The sequence below is a fragment of the Vulpes lagopus genome, chromosome 17 (genome assembly GCF_018345385.1).
Source record: "Vulpes lagopus strain Blue_001 chromosome 17, ASM1834538v1, whole genome shotgun sequence".
NCBI lineage: Eukaryota > Metazoa > Chordata > Mammalia > Carnivora > Canidae > Vulpes > Vulpes lagopus.
The window spans coordinates 19,945,154-19,959,216 of NC_054840.1; the positions used below are offsets into that span (position 1 = coordinate 19,945,154).

At 46.5% G+C, this 14,063-nt stretch overlaps 1 protein-coding gene across 1 annotated transcript in view; it reads left to right on the forward strand.

Annotated features, from left to right (window-relative positions):
• The first annotated feature begins 4,906 nt into the window (after positions 1–4,906).
• P3H2 (prolyl 3-hydroxylase 2) overlaps positions 4,907–14,063 on the forward strand; it is a 148,877-nt gene continuing 139,720 nt past the window's right edge. Inside the window, exon 1 of the mRNA XM_041731613.1 lies at positions 4,907–5,854. Coding sequence (XP_041587547.1) covers positions 5,381–5,854 — 474 coding nt within the window. The 5' untranslated portion in view covers positions 4,907–5,380. The remainder of the gene's footprint in view (positions 5,855–14,063) is intronic.

A 14,063-nucleotide genomic window follows, 5' to 3' on the forward strand; every position in this document is an offset into this window, starting at 1 on the left:
AAAATTACAATACTAATGTCTTACTCAAAAAGAGCCTTGAAACTAAAATGACTAAATGTTTGTGAAAAGAATTGGCATAACACCCAGCACATAGGATATACTTGAGCCTCTTGGGTTCATTCTGGATTGTGTTTTTAGCTTAAATTTTTTTAAGAATAATTATCATTCTTGTTTCACTTTTTTTCTCGTTCAACTAAAATGTGAGTCTCCCAAGGAATGAATTTAGAATGCCTGCATGACAGGAGTGCAGGGACTGAGTGTTTGCCGTGTTTTGTTTGATTTGGAATTGTAGAGCTCAATTAGGAATTAAGGTAAGCAGAGGGACAGAGCTATTAAGGAAATTGGAAGGGAACAGACAGTCCTGGAATGTGGCAACTCCTGTTTGATTTTAAATGTAAGTTAAATATTAATTTTTCTAAAAAAAAAAACCACCCTCTTTCTCCATGGAGGCCTTTTTTTTTTTCTGATGCTGATAGATTGTTGGTCCCTTGCCTCTCACATTAACTTACTTGGAGGAAAAAAAAAAAGTCTTCAGATGATTCTATTTGTGTAAGAAAAAAAATCTTCCAAACAGGCCCCTTGTCGCCAGCATCAACAGCAGCTGAACAGGGTTGGGTTGTTGCATAGTGAGAATAATTCCTTTCATTTTAAAGGAAATCAAAGATGTTTGGGGCAAGCAAGGGCCCTGGTCACACAAGATCAAAATAAGCAAATATTAGATTTGCTTATAGAAATTGTTGATCAAGTCTCCTGTGAAGTCTGAGCATACTTTTTATTGTTCCGTAAAGATTTTGAAGGAATGAAAGAAATCAACTTTGAAAAACTATGCTGATTTGGAGAAAATAAGAATTCTTTCCTGCTGGAGGTTCCCTAAAGCAAGTGGGTATGATGATGCCTTCGACTTGCAAACAGAAGTCAAAAGGAAATTCAAGCTTCTGTCGAGATTTATTCCAAATATAATAAAAAAAGGAAGTGATTGAATCCCTTTAAAACTTTTGGATGGATTCTCTTGTGCTTGGGCTGTTCTCTGAATTTGTAAGGAATGGGGAACAAAAGCGAAATCGCACTCTCCCAGTTCATACCCATCTTAGCAGAAACTCCAACATCTGCCACTCCCAATATCTCCCTTTTCCATTTTATCTTTTTTTTCTCACTTTCATGCATTTTTGTTTCTTTTCCCTTTTTAAAAAATTCACAGAGCTATTATCATGCAATGCTCCCTGACATGCAGCATGCGTATTTTACATTTCAGTATTTAAAATGAATTGTGCTACTCCTGCCACTGCCTATCTATGTGACCTGTGGGCCTAAGCTTCCTAATGAGGATATAAGAAAAATTAATAAGATTTGCAGTTATGTTCTATCCCAGGGTTTCTCAACTTGGGCACTGTTGATACTTGAGGCTGGACAATTCTTTGTTGTAGGAGGCTCTCCCATTTTTTATGGGATGGTTAGCACCATGCCCAGCCTCTACCCATTAGATGCCAATAATACAACTGTACTCCTCTAGGTGTGACAACCAGTAAGGTCTCCTGGTGGTGGTGGTGGGAACGTCACTAACTATAACAGTGGTTCTTAAACTTTGGAGAATATAGAACCCTGGGGAGACTTGGTAGACAAGTTTCTACAGACTTGGTAGATTCTACTTCAAGAAGCCAGGGTCTCTGTGTCTTTTAATAGTATTTGGATACCTAACAAAATTTGAGAACCACTGTCCATAAGGAATTGTATTGATGAAGTGATTCTCAAACTATTAATCTTGCACAAAGAGCCTCAGGAACTTGTTAGAGTTCACGGAAGGAAGGAAAGAACCAATCATCAAGGGATTTGTTAGAAAAGCACATTTTTAGGCTCCACCTCAGATTTAGTGAGTCAGAAATGCTGGGATATGACTCAGTTCTCTAAGAAATGGCTCAGGTGAAGAATATGTACATTATTGGTATACCCAACAACATTAAGAAGTATGAGAGAGGGATCCCTGGTTGGCACAGCGGTTTGGCGCCGGCCTTTGGCCCAGGGTGCGATCCTGGAGACCCCGGATCGAATCCCACATCAGGCTCCCGGTGCATGGAGCCTGCCTTCTCCCTCTGCCTGTGTCTCTGCCCCTCTCTCTCTCTCTCTGTGACTATCATAAATAAATAAAAATTAAAAAAAAAATAAGAAGTATGAGAGACTCAGAGAGAACTGCCTTTTTCAACACAGATTGAGGCCATTGGGCAGAGCGTTGTCTGGAACCAACTTCTCCATCCTGCATGGCTCTTATCACCTTATAGTCATGAACATTTGTTCTGATCCAACCTTACAAGGAAGATCAGATTGTCCTTCTTGGGGAGCAGGTATTTGAGGGATGGCATATCTCCAACTCATCAAGCCTCCAGTACCTGGAGTCCTGACCCATAGACTTACTCTTTGGAATATGGTATTCACTCTAGACTGGTGGGTCTCAATCTTGGTTTCATCTTTGAATCATGTAGGGAACTTAAAAATAACAAAACCCAACTCTCTGCTGAGGCCATACCCCTCAGCAATTAAAATTAATTAATAACCAATTAAATAAGATAAAATTAACCAATTAATAACAAATTAAATTAGAATCTCTCTGAGTGAGAGCTGGAGAGCAGTATTTTTTTGCCCTGATTCTCAGGTGATTCCAATGTTCAAGCAATTCTGAGATGTCAGTGAAATGCTTCCAAAGTCATGTGGGTTTGTATAGAGGGAAATAAGGCAGAAAGATAGAAGATTTGAAGACACATGGGCAGTTTTGGGGATCAGTAGACTGTTTGGTATGGCTACAGACTCTAAGCTTTTGATTCTGTGCCGATAATTGTGCTTCCCCTAAGTTTTCCTAGATCCTTCCACTAGAAGCCATCTTTACAGGTTCTGCATGTCTGTAGTACTTGGAAACTAACATGTACCACATTCTACTGTTGCAGGGTTCTTGTCTCACAGATTTGAAGAATAAATCTCCTGGACACAAGAGGGTGAAGTGAAAGTTCATTAAGCCAAGGTGAAAACAGAAGGGAAAGAAAAAAAGCTCTCTCTAGAGTGACAGGGGTCTGAATGGATTGCTACTGAGGGCTGAGTAGCAACCCATTTTATAGTCAGACTTTTATTTAAAAAAATATTGACAAGGAAACTTGGTAAATTTCTTGTCAATATCACAATAGATTTGTGACTATCAGGAGAATATCCTGTCTATGTTTAGAACCAACATGGTAGACTTGTAAATATCCTAACAAGCAAGGCGTTCCCTTCTCTCTAGTTAATATCTCCTTTGTAACATTTCTCCACATCTGGGATTTCTGTGAGCCTGCAGCCCCCTGCATGAGCCTAGTCATGTAGCTCCCTACCTGTCTGTCCCTGCCTAGCTTGGGCTGTCCCTTACTCTCTACCTTGTTTTATAGTACCATATATTAAGTTGGTCTCTTTGACAACATGGTAAACTTCCAAGGATAAGAACCCTGGCTTAGGAAGCCTGGGTGGCTCAGCTGGTTGAGCCTCTGCCTTTGGCTCAGGTCATGACCTCAGGGTCCTAGGATGGAGTCCCCTATCAGGCTGCCTTCTCAGTGGGGAGTCTGCTTCTCTCTCTCTCTCTCCCTCTGCCCCTCCTCCATGCTCACGCTCTCTCTTTCTCAAAACAAACTCTTTAACAACAACAAAAGAACCCTGGCTTATTCATCTATTCTTTTCCTAGAATACCTACTTGAGAGTAGGCATCCGAAGATAGGAATTTAATTGACATAAAATGATGTGGAAATGACACAGAATGCAGGGATAACTTCTAGCAAAGCCTCCTGGCACTTTATCCCCAGTCACAGAGCAGAACTTCCCAGCCTGGTGTGCTTTAAAACCTTCCACAAGTGCACTGATAACTCTGGATTCTGAGTCTTATCTGAGAAGAGAGATAATCCCTAGAGAAGAAGTCTGGGTGGATGACCCAAGAGCAAATTCTGGCACAGTGAACATTCAAATCCTTCAGTACACACTCCAATTTGGAGCTTTTCCATCAGTGGGATGAGCCAGAATGAGTGAGGTTTGGTGGAGAAAAATAATAACAGCATGATTCGTTGGTGTCTCTTGGAATTACAAAGCCAAGGCTGTTCATGGTCAGAGCGGTCAAACCCACCAAAATGAATGAAGGAATGAGCCTAAAACTCTGGCAACCTCCTCAGCATAGCGCCGACTCCACACCGAAGACTTTCTGAACACTCCTATCAACTACATGATACACGTAGCTCTTCCCCGTCACCCCTCCCTTTTGCTCACCATCCCAGTGGCCAAGGAGGCTTTGGGGAAACTGCCAAGGGGACTAGGAGAACGCAGGAACGCCTTCAGGAGGCAGGCTGGAGTCAAGGGGCCGGTGAGCAAGCTCTCCGGAATCTTTGGGACAGGTTGGAGCCAAGGAACACGAAAAAGGGGGAACACCGTGGCTAGGAGCTATTTATGGGGGAGGAGAAGCGGAGGAGCAGGAAAGCCTCCAGTGAAAGCGTCTTGGGAGTCTGGCAGCCTTTTCTTTGCACCTTCTCATCCCTAGATTGATGCTCATCGCCTAAGTCCTAGGGGTACCGGGATTTTAAATTGCCTCTGTTCAATTCTTACAGTTAAGAATTCCTATCTGAAAACCATGTGACGTGTTGGGACATTTGTTGTAGAGAAGCCCAGCAGAGGCTCAGTCGCTCAAGGTCACACAGGCCGACTCTGAGGGGTCCTGTAGGTCCTTTGATACCGCCTGGTGGGCGACTGTGCCCCTCCCCCCTTGCCCCTACCCCTGGCTCCTGCAAAGTGGGGTGAGAGGGCAAGGGAGAGACCCCTCCTAAGGGGAGGAGCAGCAGGCTTTGATTCTCTGCGTGGTTCCTTTGGCCTTTTCACGGTTCTATACACCTGAACTCATCGCCTTTCTCCTCAAGACTCGCCCCGGGGCCAACTGGTCCCTTGGTGCTTTGTCGCCAGCCTGAGATGGGGCGCCAGCGCCTGCTCGGAAGGTGAAGGGCTCCGCACACTGCGACGGGGCCGCACGCTGCAGAAAGTGACCAGAGCGCTGACCTCCCCGAGCCGGACTGCCCTCCGCCCCACCAAGGGAGCACCCCGTCCGGTCGGCCGCGCGCAAGGGAGACGCGTGCAAGGCTCGGGCCCGGGCGGGCCTCCAGCGCGCCGGCTCCCGGGCTGCAGGGCGAGCGGCTCGCGGAGGCTCGGGCGGCAGGAGGAGCGTGTGAGCTGTGGGCGTCCCTTTAAGAGCGGCCGGCGGACCCGGCCTCCGCCTCTCAGTCCGCGGAGCGCGCCGGCGGCCACCTGGGCTCGCGGCGGCCGGATCGCGGCAGGGGCGGGAGAGGGGCCCCGACGCCAGGTGCCGGGAGCCGCGGGGCGCGGGGCCGGCCGGAGGATGCGGGAGCGCATCTGGGCGCCGCTGCCGCTGCTGCCGCTGCTGCTGCTGCTCCCGCCGCCGCTGTGGGGCGGCCCCCCGGACAGCCCGCGCCCGGAGGCGCAGCGCGAGCCCGGGCCCCTGCAGCCCTTCGACCTGCTCTACGCCAGCGGCGTGGCCGCCTACTACAGCGAGGACTACGAGCGAGCCGTGCGCGACCTGGAAGCGGCGCTGCGCAGCCACCGGCGCCTGCGGGAGGTCCGCGCGCTCTGCGCCCGCCGCTGCGCCGCCCGCAGCCCGCTCGCGCCCCCCGGCGCCGGCCCCGCGGCCGAGCTGCCCTTCTTCCGCGCGCTGCTGGAGCGCGCCCGCTGCGCCCGCCGCTGCCAGGCCGAGCGCCTCGGGGGCCCCGCGTCCCGCCACCGCGTCAGCGACGATGTGCGCAGCGACTTCCAGCGCAGAGTGCCCTACAACTACCTGCAGCGGGCCTACATCAAGGTACCCAGGGCGCACAGCTCGGCCCCCCCCTCGAGCCCTCCCCAGGGTGCCCAGGGCGCACAGCTCGGTCCCCCCTCGAACCCTCCCCAAGGTGCCCAGAGCACACAGCTCGGCCCCCCCAACCCTCCCCAAGGTACCCAGAGCGCACAGCTCGGACCCCCCCCCTCGAGCCCTCCCCAGGGTGCCCAGGGAGCACAGCTCGGTCCCCCCCTCGAACCCTCCCCAAGGTACCCAGAGCGCACAGCTCGCGCCCCCCCCCCCCGCCCTCACCAAGGTGCCGAGGGCGCACAGATCGCGATCCCCCCAGCCCTTCCCAAGGTGCCCAGGGAGCACAGCTCGCGCCCCCCAGCCCTCCCCAAGGTGCCCAGGGCGCGCAGCTCACACCCCCCCCGGAGCTCTCCCCAAGGTGCCCAGGGCGCACAGCTCGCTCCTCTGCCCTAGCCCTCCCCAAGGTGCCCAGATCGCCCAGTTCACGCCCCCACTGTCTGGAGCCCTCCCCACTGCCTCAGTCCCCTTGGCGCTCTGCTCCGTAACCTCTCAGTGCGGGTCTCCTTTAACCTGCCGGTCCTGTGTTCGTGCATCTCCTATCTGGTCGCCCAGGCTCCCTAACACACACCAGATGGGACCTGCTCAAGCCATTAGCTCTTGGGCATCAACTTGTCTCTGGAAAAGAGGACTACACTGAGGAGACGATGCTTGAAGTATCCATTCAGCACTGACTTCGGAGACTTTGGCAGAGCTGGGTCTAGCATAAGGTCTTCTCTTGCTTCATTTCTTGGTCTAACCTCACCCCCGTTTCCCTTCGACTCCACTCTCATCCCTCCTACACTCCAGTCTGCACCTTTTCTCTGAAGTTTACAAGAAAACATCCTCCAAATAGCAGGGTTAAAAGTTGACTTGCTCTGAAACAAATTTGGTGTCCTCTCTTCTCCCCCGCACTTACAAAACAGTAAAGATCAAAAGTAGGGGAGAAGGTGTGGTGGAAGGAGGTGAATCTGTGTGAGGCAATCTCACTCAAAGCGTCTACCCAAAGTGCTGACTTTTCCTCCAGAAGACCTTTGGTAGAGGATTTCCAGTTTCTGGAAATAAGCATTGGAGTTATTTGACATCAGATGCCTAATACTCTCCTTTAGGTTTAATTTCTGTGTATTCAATCTGCCTGAAGTTTGTGTTAGGAGATAAACGGTGTATATTGGCATTTTACCGTATCCACAATTTTGATGATCCAAAGAGAATTTAGTTTGAGTTTCTGGAACCCCCCCCCCTCCGGCAATTCATGTTGCTCTGAACTTACACTTTCTCCCCCATCCCCCATTTTCTGGCTTTTTATGTCAATATATCACTGTCCCCTCTGCACCTGCTAAAGTGGCTTAGTGGGTTGTCCTACAGTAGCGTTAGCCAATACACCAGGCTACATTTCTCGGATCGCAGAAGTGCACACCATGTACAGATACATGTGCACACCATCCTACGAGGTCTGCGCTCTCGTGGGAGGGACACTGGAGATTTGCAGTTGTTTGTGGAGCTCAGGAAATCACAGCCGAGACTAATACTTAACTTCCACTGCTATGGTTGAGAGGCTGGAGTTCACTAGACTAATACAACTTGGGCGAGAAATAAGGATCAAGCCTGAATCCTTTCCAGGATTCTCTTCTGCTTGCTTTTGCCTCTTGATGAATTTGCTAAACCATGTGTTAAGTATAAGCCTGATATTTTTTGGATGAATAGTGTAATTTTTCGTGGTCTTGGAGAAATCAGTCAATAGTCAAGAGAGAGGAGACCTTGAGTGCCCGACAGCCGAAGATCTGCTGAGTCAGTTTGCAGAACAGAACGTGGGTGGCCGAGTTTGGTCCTGATAGCACAGTCTTCCTGGTGGGAGTCTCAGATGTGAGGTTGGCAGTCCTGCTCATAGTTCTGTCGCACATCTTGGGGAGATTTTCCTTTTTCATGTCTGGAGAAGGAATGCATATTCCTTTTCAGTCCTGTAAAAATAAATAACCATGAGGCAACTCTTACGATGTGGATTTCTTCAGTTCTGTAATTAAGCTCCCCTCACTGTTCATGTTATGTTGATCAGTGATTCTGCTTCAGTCCTCTGGTCTGGTTGGAGGTCAAGTTATAGGTTTGACATGTATAGGTCAAGTAAGAGGTGAAGTTATAGGTTTGACATGCCTCAAATTTTTAGCACTGAATTGGTTATAGGAATTAGTCACTTGTGGACACCTCTGTGGGTGAACTGTTGGGTGTGATCCAATGAACCAACGTAGTTTAAGAAGTTCTCCCCAAAATATGTGAACCCATGTGCTAATTTCTGTTTCGCCAGCAGTGTTTCTGAGGGCAGAACAATTATCGTCTCCCTTTTTACGTCGACTCTAATAAGCAAAGTTTCTTGGACCTACATAATTGATAATCTCTGAAAGAGGAGATACTTGTATTTCTTTGGAAGTTCATTTTTGATGGTTGAGTTTGTAGGAGTGTGTCTGGGAACGTGTAAAAGGTGTTCCGCGGTTCCTCCCTCCCCTCTCCCAAGAACGCCGCAGTTTCAGCCTCTGCTTGGCTTCCTGGGAATTTTAATCATAAACACATGCATGCACGCACGCACCCATGCATGCAGACACCATCCTTTGAGAGTAAAACAAAACTCTCAAATAATAACAAAGTGTAGTCAGGCTCTGACAAGTGTGGATTCAGAAGTATTTACTCCCTGATTATAGAATGTGAATGTGTCTGGCTGTGCCTGGATATGAGCATGGCCCCTTATGTCCTTAAGTTGCTTTTGACATCAGGGACTCCATTTGCACTTCCCAGAGGATAATCCTGGGCCACACTAAATCCAGCGAGGAGTTTACAGTCAGAATTTGAGAACTTGGAAATCCATAATATGGTCAGAACTAGTGGGCTGCCTAGAAATAAGGAAGTACAGTTATTCGCATGTCAGGATTTACCAGCTGTAGGTGCTCTCTGGAGTTGGTGAGCCTCTGGTGGAAGCAGATCCTTTATACTGATGTGTTGGAGAGGAAGAGGCATTGAGAATTAGGAAATCCAAGTCCCTGTAAGTTCAGTTGGTCATGTCACTGATGAGGGGAGGGAAAGGGACTCTTTCAGTGTTACATATTGAATGGCAAAGCCAACACGGTTTGATGAAATGAGCACAGGGCGGTAGTCGGGAGTCTCACCTTTGCCAGTAACGGATGCCCATGCTTGTACTGTGCCTGCTGCCCCATTGGGTCGCCTCAGGTCCCAGGGAATGCTGCAGTCCCCAGGGCTATCCCTGTGCCAGATTTGGACAGCTCCAGGGATGAGTAGGTCCTTATCCTGGGGTGTAGCAGACACTCCCTGCATGTCTCTTAAGCTGGGCTCTGTAGAATCTTCCTTGAGAGCTGGCATGTTGGGAATTGGTCTGGACAGCTGTGAGGCAGCAGCTCCACTTGGTTCCTAGCCACACCTTTCTGTTTAAGTGCATGGTGAGACTCCTCAAACTTTGATGTTTATCGGATTATAAGATACAACTCATGATTCATCGCCCAAAGCCTAAAATAGAACTTTCCTCATAGTATTGTTTGCTCAGAAACCTTCCATGGTTTCTCCTTGCTGCCTTATAAAGTGCACAGAGTTAAGTGCGGCATCCACAGCCCGGCTTCCCCTTAACTTCCTGGCACTATCCCCCTCACTGACCACCCTCTAGCCTGAGCCAACCATGGCTGCTTGGTCTCAGGTAGCTGATACTTTTGCATATCTAGGCTTTGTTTATTCTCTAGAAGGCATGTGGGCTCTAGCATGGGATGGATCTAGAATCGAAATTTATCTCCTCAAAAAAAAAAAAAAAAAGAAATTTATCTCCTCAATCTCTGGCTGTGTGACCTTGAGCAAATTACATAAACTTTCTGAGCTTTACTTCCTCCCTATGCCACATGGGGTGATAAGAGGACTTATCTGATTGGTTTAGGTTAGGTTTAAGGGAAGATTTGCATAAAGTACTCAGGAGGGCCTATTTCTCAAAACAACAACAACAACAACAAAACCCAAAACAATGGAGACAGCTTCCTTCTTCTTATTAGTTACAGTAATAGATTTTCTCTCCTCCTGTACATGTTCAAATGGTCACTCTCCTAACACAAATATACCTGCTTCTGTGAGGCCCTCCTTCATGCCCTCTGCAACTCCCAAGAGAACACCCTTCCTGCCTCCTTTGCATGTCCACAGCAAGGAATTTCTTCCTTTCATAACATGTTTCATTTTTAACCTTGTTTCCTGAAAATTCATACCTATCACTTACCTGAGCTCCTTGACATCAAGAACTGTCTTAGTCGTTTTTGCATATCCTAAAGTGGGAGTTTCCGATCTGGATGATTTAATAGATGAGTGATTATTATTAATCATCTGGGCATTAAAAATATGATTTAAAAAATATATGATTTAAAATTAAAGATTTAGGTATAGTAGGTCTGAGTTGGTCCTTAGCATCTATATTCCCCCTGAATATCTAACACAGAGGGCAGTTGCAACAAATGCTCAGTGTATGTTTGTTGAATGAATAATAGCTTGGTTTCTTGCATGTGAAATATTGTAGAGAAAGGTCTCTGAATGGCAGCAGGAGGTGTTGTCACACGACTTATTCAATTTCCCTGCTGATCAGAGGCTGGAGATAGTTACAGAAAGACAAGATTCCTTGACTTCTCACTCTTTTCTACTTGTAAGTTCTGGCGAATATTGCAGACCTCTGTTCCTTTCTCCTTCATCTTTCTCTCCTAATTTAATTACTACTTAAAGCTATGTTTCAGAATACCCTTGGTTGACATATTGTGCCTACATTCTATATATTTGTTGAATTTAAACAAATGTGAGAGAGGGAGGTTTTTTCCTCATTTCTGTGATCTATAATCAGGACTAGTTTGACAGTGACTGTTTTTCTCCCACCGTTCCCAGCCATTCAATAAAAAACAAAAAAAACAGCAAAAAACTAGCGGCGCTTATTTATTTTTTTTACTTAAAACAAGCTTACCCCTGCCTGTTTTGTTTCTGAGTTGGTGCTTTGGGCCATTTGACCTTTGTTTTTCTTCTCAGAATTAAAGCGGGGGTGGGGGGGGGTAGGAAATAGCAATTAAGTTAGGCAATCCTATCTCCCTCCTGAAGTCATCTCCCTAAACTCCCTTTTTCTTGACCATAATCTATTTTATTAGTGGTTTCTCATAAAGAAAAGTAAACTCAAGGAACTTTCTCACTTTTATTCTGCTTTATCAACTTTTTTTCTTTCTAGATGAATGCCTTAACAAAACAAAACAAACAGAAAATGGAAACCCTAGGTCACACTGCACAATATAAATCCCGTTAGTTCAGAATAAAAATCTTTTTTGTATCCCATTTTTAAATCTCTTTTTTTTTAACCTAAATGTAGACTGTGTACATTTTGCCCCCCAAATTATTTCAAATAGGAAGTCGAATTTATGTCTTCTTGAGATAGCTGTCCTGGAATTGTCCTAGGGATTATTTCCTAATTATTTCCTCAGACGATGAGGCCCTTTTTTTTTTTTTTTTTTTTTTGGTGGGTCTCACAATTTCACAATTGAGCCTTTTTTAATGCTTGAGTCATCAAAATCCACTAGTACCATCTTTCTGTCCCATTTCTTAGGAAGGAAATATGGGAAATTGTTTGTCTAGCAGCTTTTAGGTCCTTTGAGCTTAATCAGAATCTTAGTCGTCTCCCAGAGGGCTGGCCATGTGGAGTCCCGGCCAGCTACTGAGATGACAAATAGTGCCACAGAGGCTTTCTTTTCTTTTTCTTTTCATTCTTTCTTTCTTTCTTTTTTTTTTTTTAAAGATCTTATTTATTTATTCATGAGAGACACAGAGAGAGAGGCAGAGACACAGGCAGAAGGAGAAGCAGGCTCCCTGTGGGGAGCCTGATGCGGGACTCGATCCCAGGACCCCAGGATCAGGACCTGAGCCAAAGGCAGATGCTCAGTCACTGAGCCACCCAGGTGTCCTGCCACAGAGGCTTTCAAATTCAGTTTGATCAGAGTAGCAACTGCTTACAAGTTTTCTCCTCAGTCTGGGGAATCAGGGATTCCTTTACAGGTTTTAATCAAGGAAAGCAATAAACTGCTGGTCTCTCTTCACAGATCCCCTGTCTGAGAATCGAATGTATTCTGTTGCTAATACCATTTGCTCATGGATAAACTCCAAAGGGAAAGCTGCGTGGACATCCTTTGGGAATGTTTAATAAAATGTCAGCTTGCTTCACTGGGGGAGCATGATAACATTCTGAAAGGGGGAGGGGGGTAGGTTCACCTAAAATGAAAATCCACTATAGTAGTGGTTTCCTTTGCCAAGGAATTGAGTAAACTGGATTTCTTAGAATCACACACAGATCTTCAAGCTGGGAGAGAGAGATAAGTGTTTTTGCTCCAGAAATGTGGTTTAGCAAGGGTGACGGGGTAATATTAGACAGGCATGGACTTCATGACCAGAGAGGGTGGGTGCAGCACTGTTACTTAATAGCTGATGACCCTGGTCTCAGACTTTCCATGACAGATCAAGAAGAATCGGGGCGCCTGGGCGGCTCAGGGGTTGAGTGTCTGCCTTTGGCTCAGGTTGTGATCCCAGGGTCCTGGGATCGAGTCCTGCATCAGGCCCCCTGCAGGGAGCCTGCTTCTCCTTCTGCCTGTGTCTCTGCCTCTCTCTCTGGGTCTCTCATGAGTGAATGAATAAAACCTTAAAAAAAGAAAAAAAAAAAAAAAAGGAAAGAGTCAGTAGGTGGAGGTGCATGCAGAAGGTAGGTGTTCTAATGTATGGCCAGTGCTTTTTCCAGGCTCTACGCTGTGGGCATGGCTCCCTCCTGAAGGGTAGCGTCTTCTCAATCAGGGGTACAACGGAGACCTATGGTGGGCCGATGGCCTTCAGAGACAGAGCAACCACAAGGCATAGCTTCCTGGACTGCCCTACCCACCCTGCATTTTCATTCACATGATGCATAGGCCACTCAGCCAAGAGTCATCGTTGTCTGGTGGAACAGTTTGCATTTCTCATTAGGAAAAATAATGTCTCCTGTCTTGTTTTCCATTCAGCTGTTCTCTATAATTCTTTTTCTGTCCTTTTATGCATCCCTCCTTTTCCTGCTGTCTGACTTCCTAGCTGTGTAATTCCATGAGGCCTAACTCTCGTTTGCCAAATGGCCCAAACGCCTCTTTAAAAAATGATTTGCTATGCTTGAGTGCTGAGTATGATATTTGGTTTTTAGGACTGAAGGGGGATGCAGACTATTGTCAGAACAAGCTGGTTTCACTTGGCTATACCCCTCTCTGCTGTATTTTACTATTTGTACCTAACTTCTCTGTTTCTACCTCTCCTCCCTCATTCCTTGTCCTATCAGTGATCCACACAGTGCAATCACATCTAAAAAGGAGAAGATGGAAGGGGTTGATGGAGGAGAGAGAAAAGCAGGTAGTGGTAGAGGCAATATCAGGTTTCTGGTTCTACTGAAATGAAGGCCACAGAGCCTCTTATTTAACTGGATACTTGGTGTCTACTTCCATGAAACTTTATTTATGTCGCTTCCCCCGTATGCTTTGTGCAAGACTTGGGCATATGCTGGGAAGATGTTCCCCTCCCCTCCCGGCTTCCCATGTTTCTGCAGCTGCTCAATTGCCACATCCATGGAACATCTGTGTTAACAACCATCCCATTTTACAGATGGGAAAATAAAGCCTCCTTTATTTTCCCCTAAAGCCTGGAGCCTTTATTTTGCCATCTGAAAACACAGACTCAACCAAATTAAAATGAAACACATTATTTGCTAAATGGAATAAATGCTGAAATTCTACTCACTTCTGAGAAAAACTCAAGAATAGGAATCTAGGTTGTTGCTCTTCCCCAGTAAGCCTAACAAAAATGAGTGAGGCGGAGACTCTCTTTGGAAAGGGAATGAAGAAATAAAGCCAGAGCGAGGGAGACCCAAGATGTCAGATTTTCCAGGAGTTCAAAAGTATCAGAATGATCCTCCTGGAATCCATTTATCTGCAAAGAGTGGATTCAATTTTTGTGCAAGTAATGGGATACTGCTGAGGATCGCAGTGTAATTAGACTGGAACTCAGGAAAGGACCAGAGAAAAGCAGGAGATAGAATGAAATAAATAAATCCAAAGCAAAACAGAGAAACTGTTAATAAACCTTCAATCACCAAAACGTTAAGTGAGCCCATTTTGATTTATTT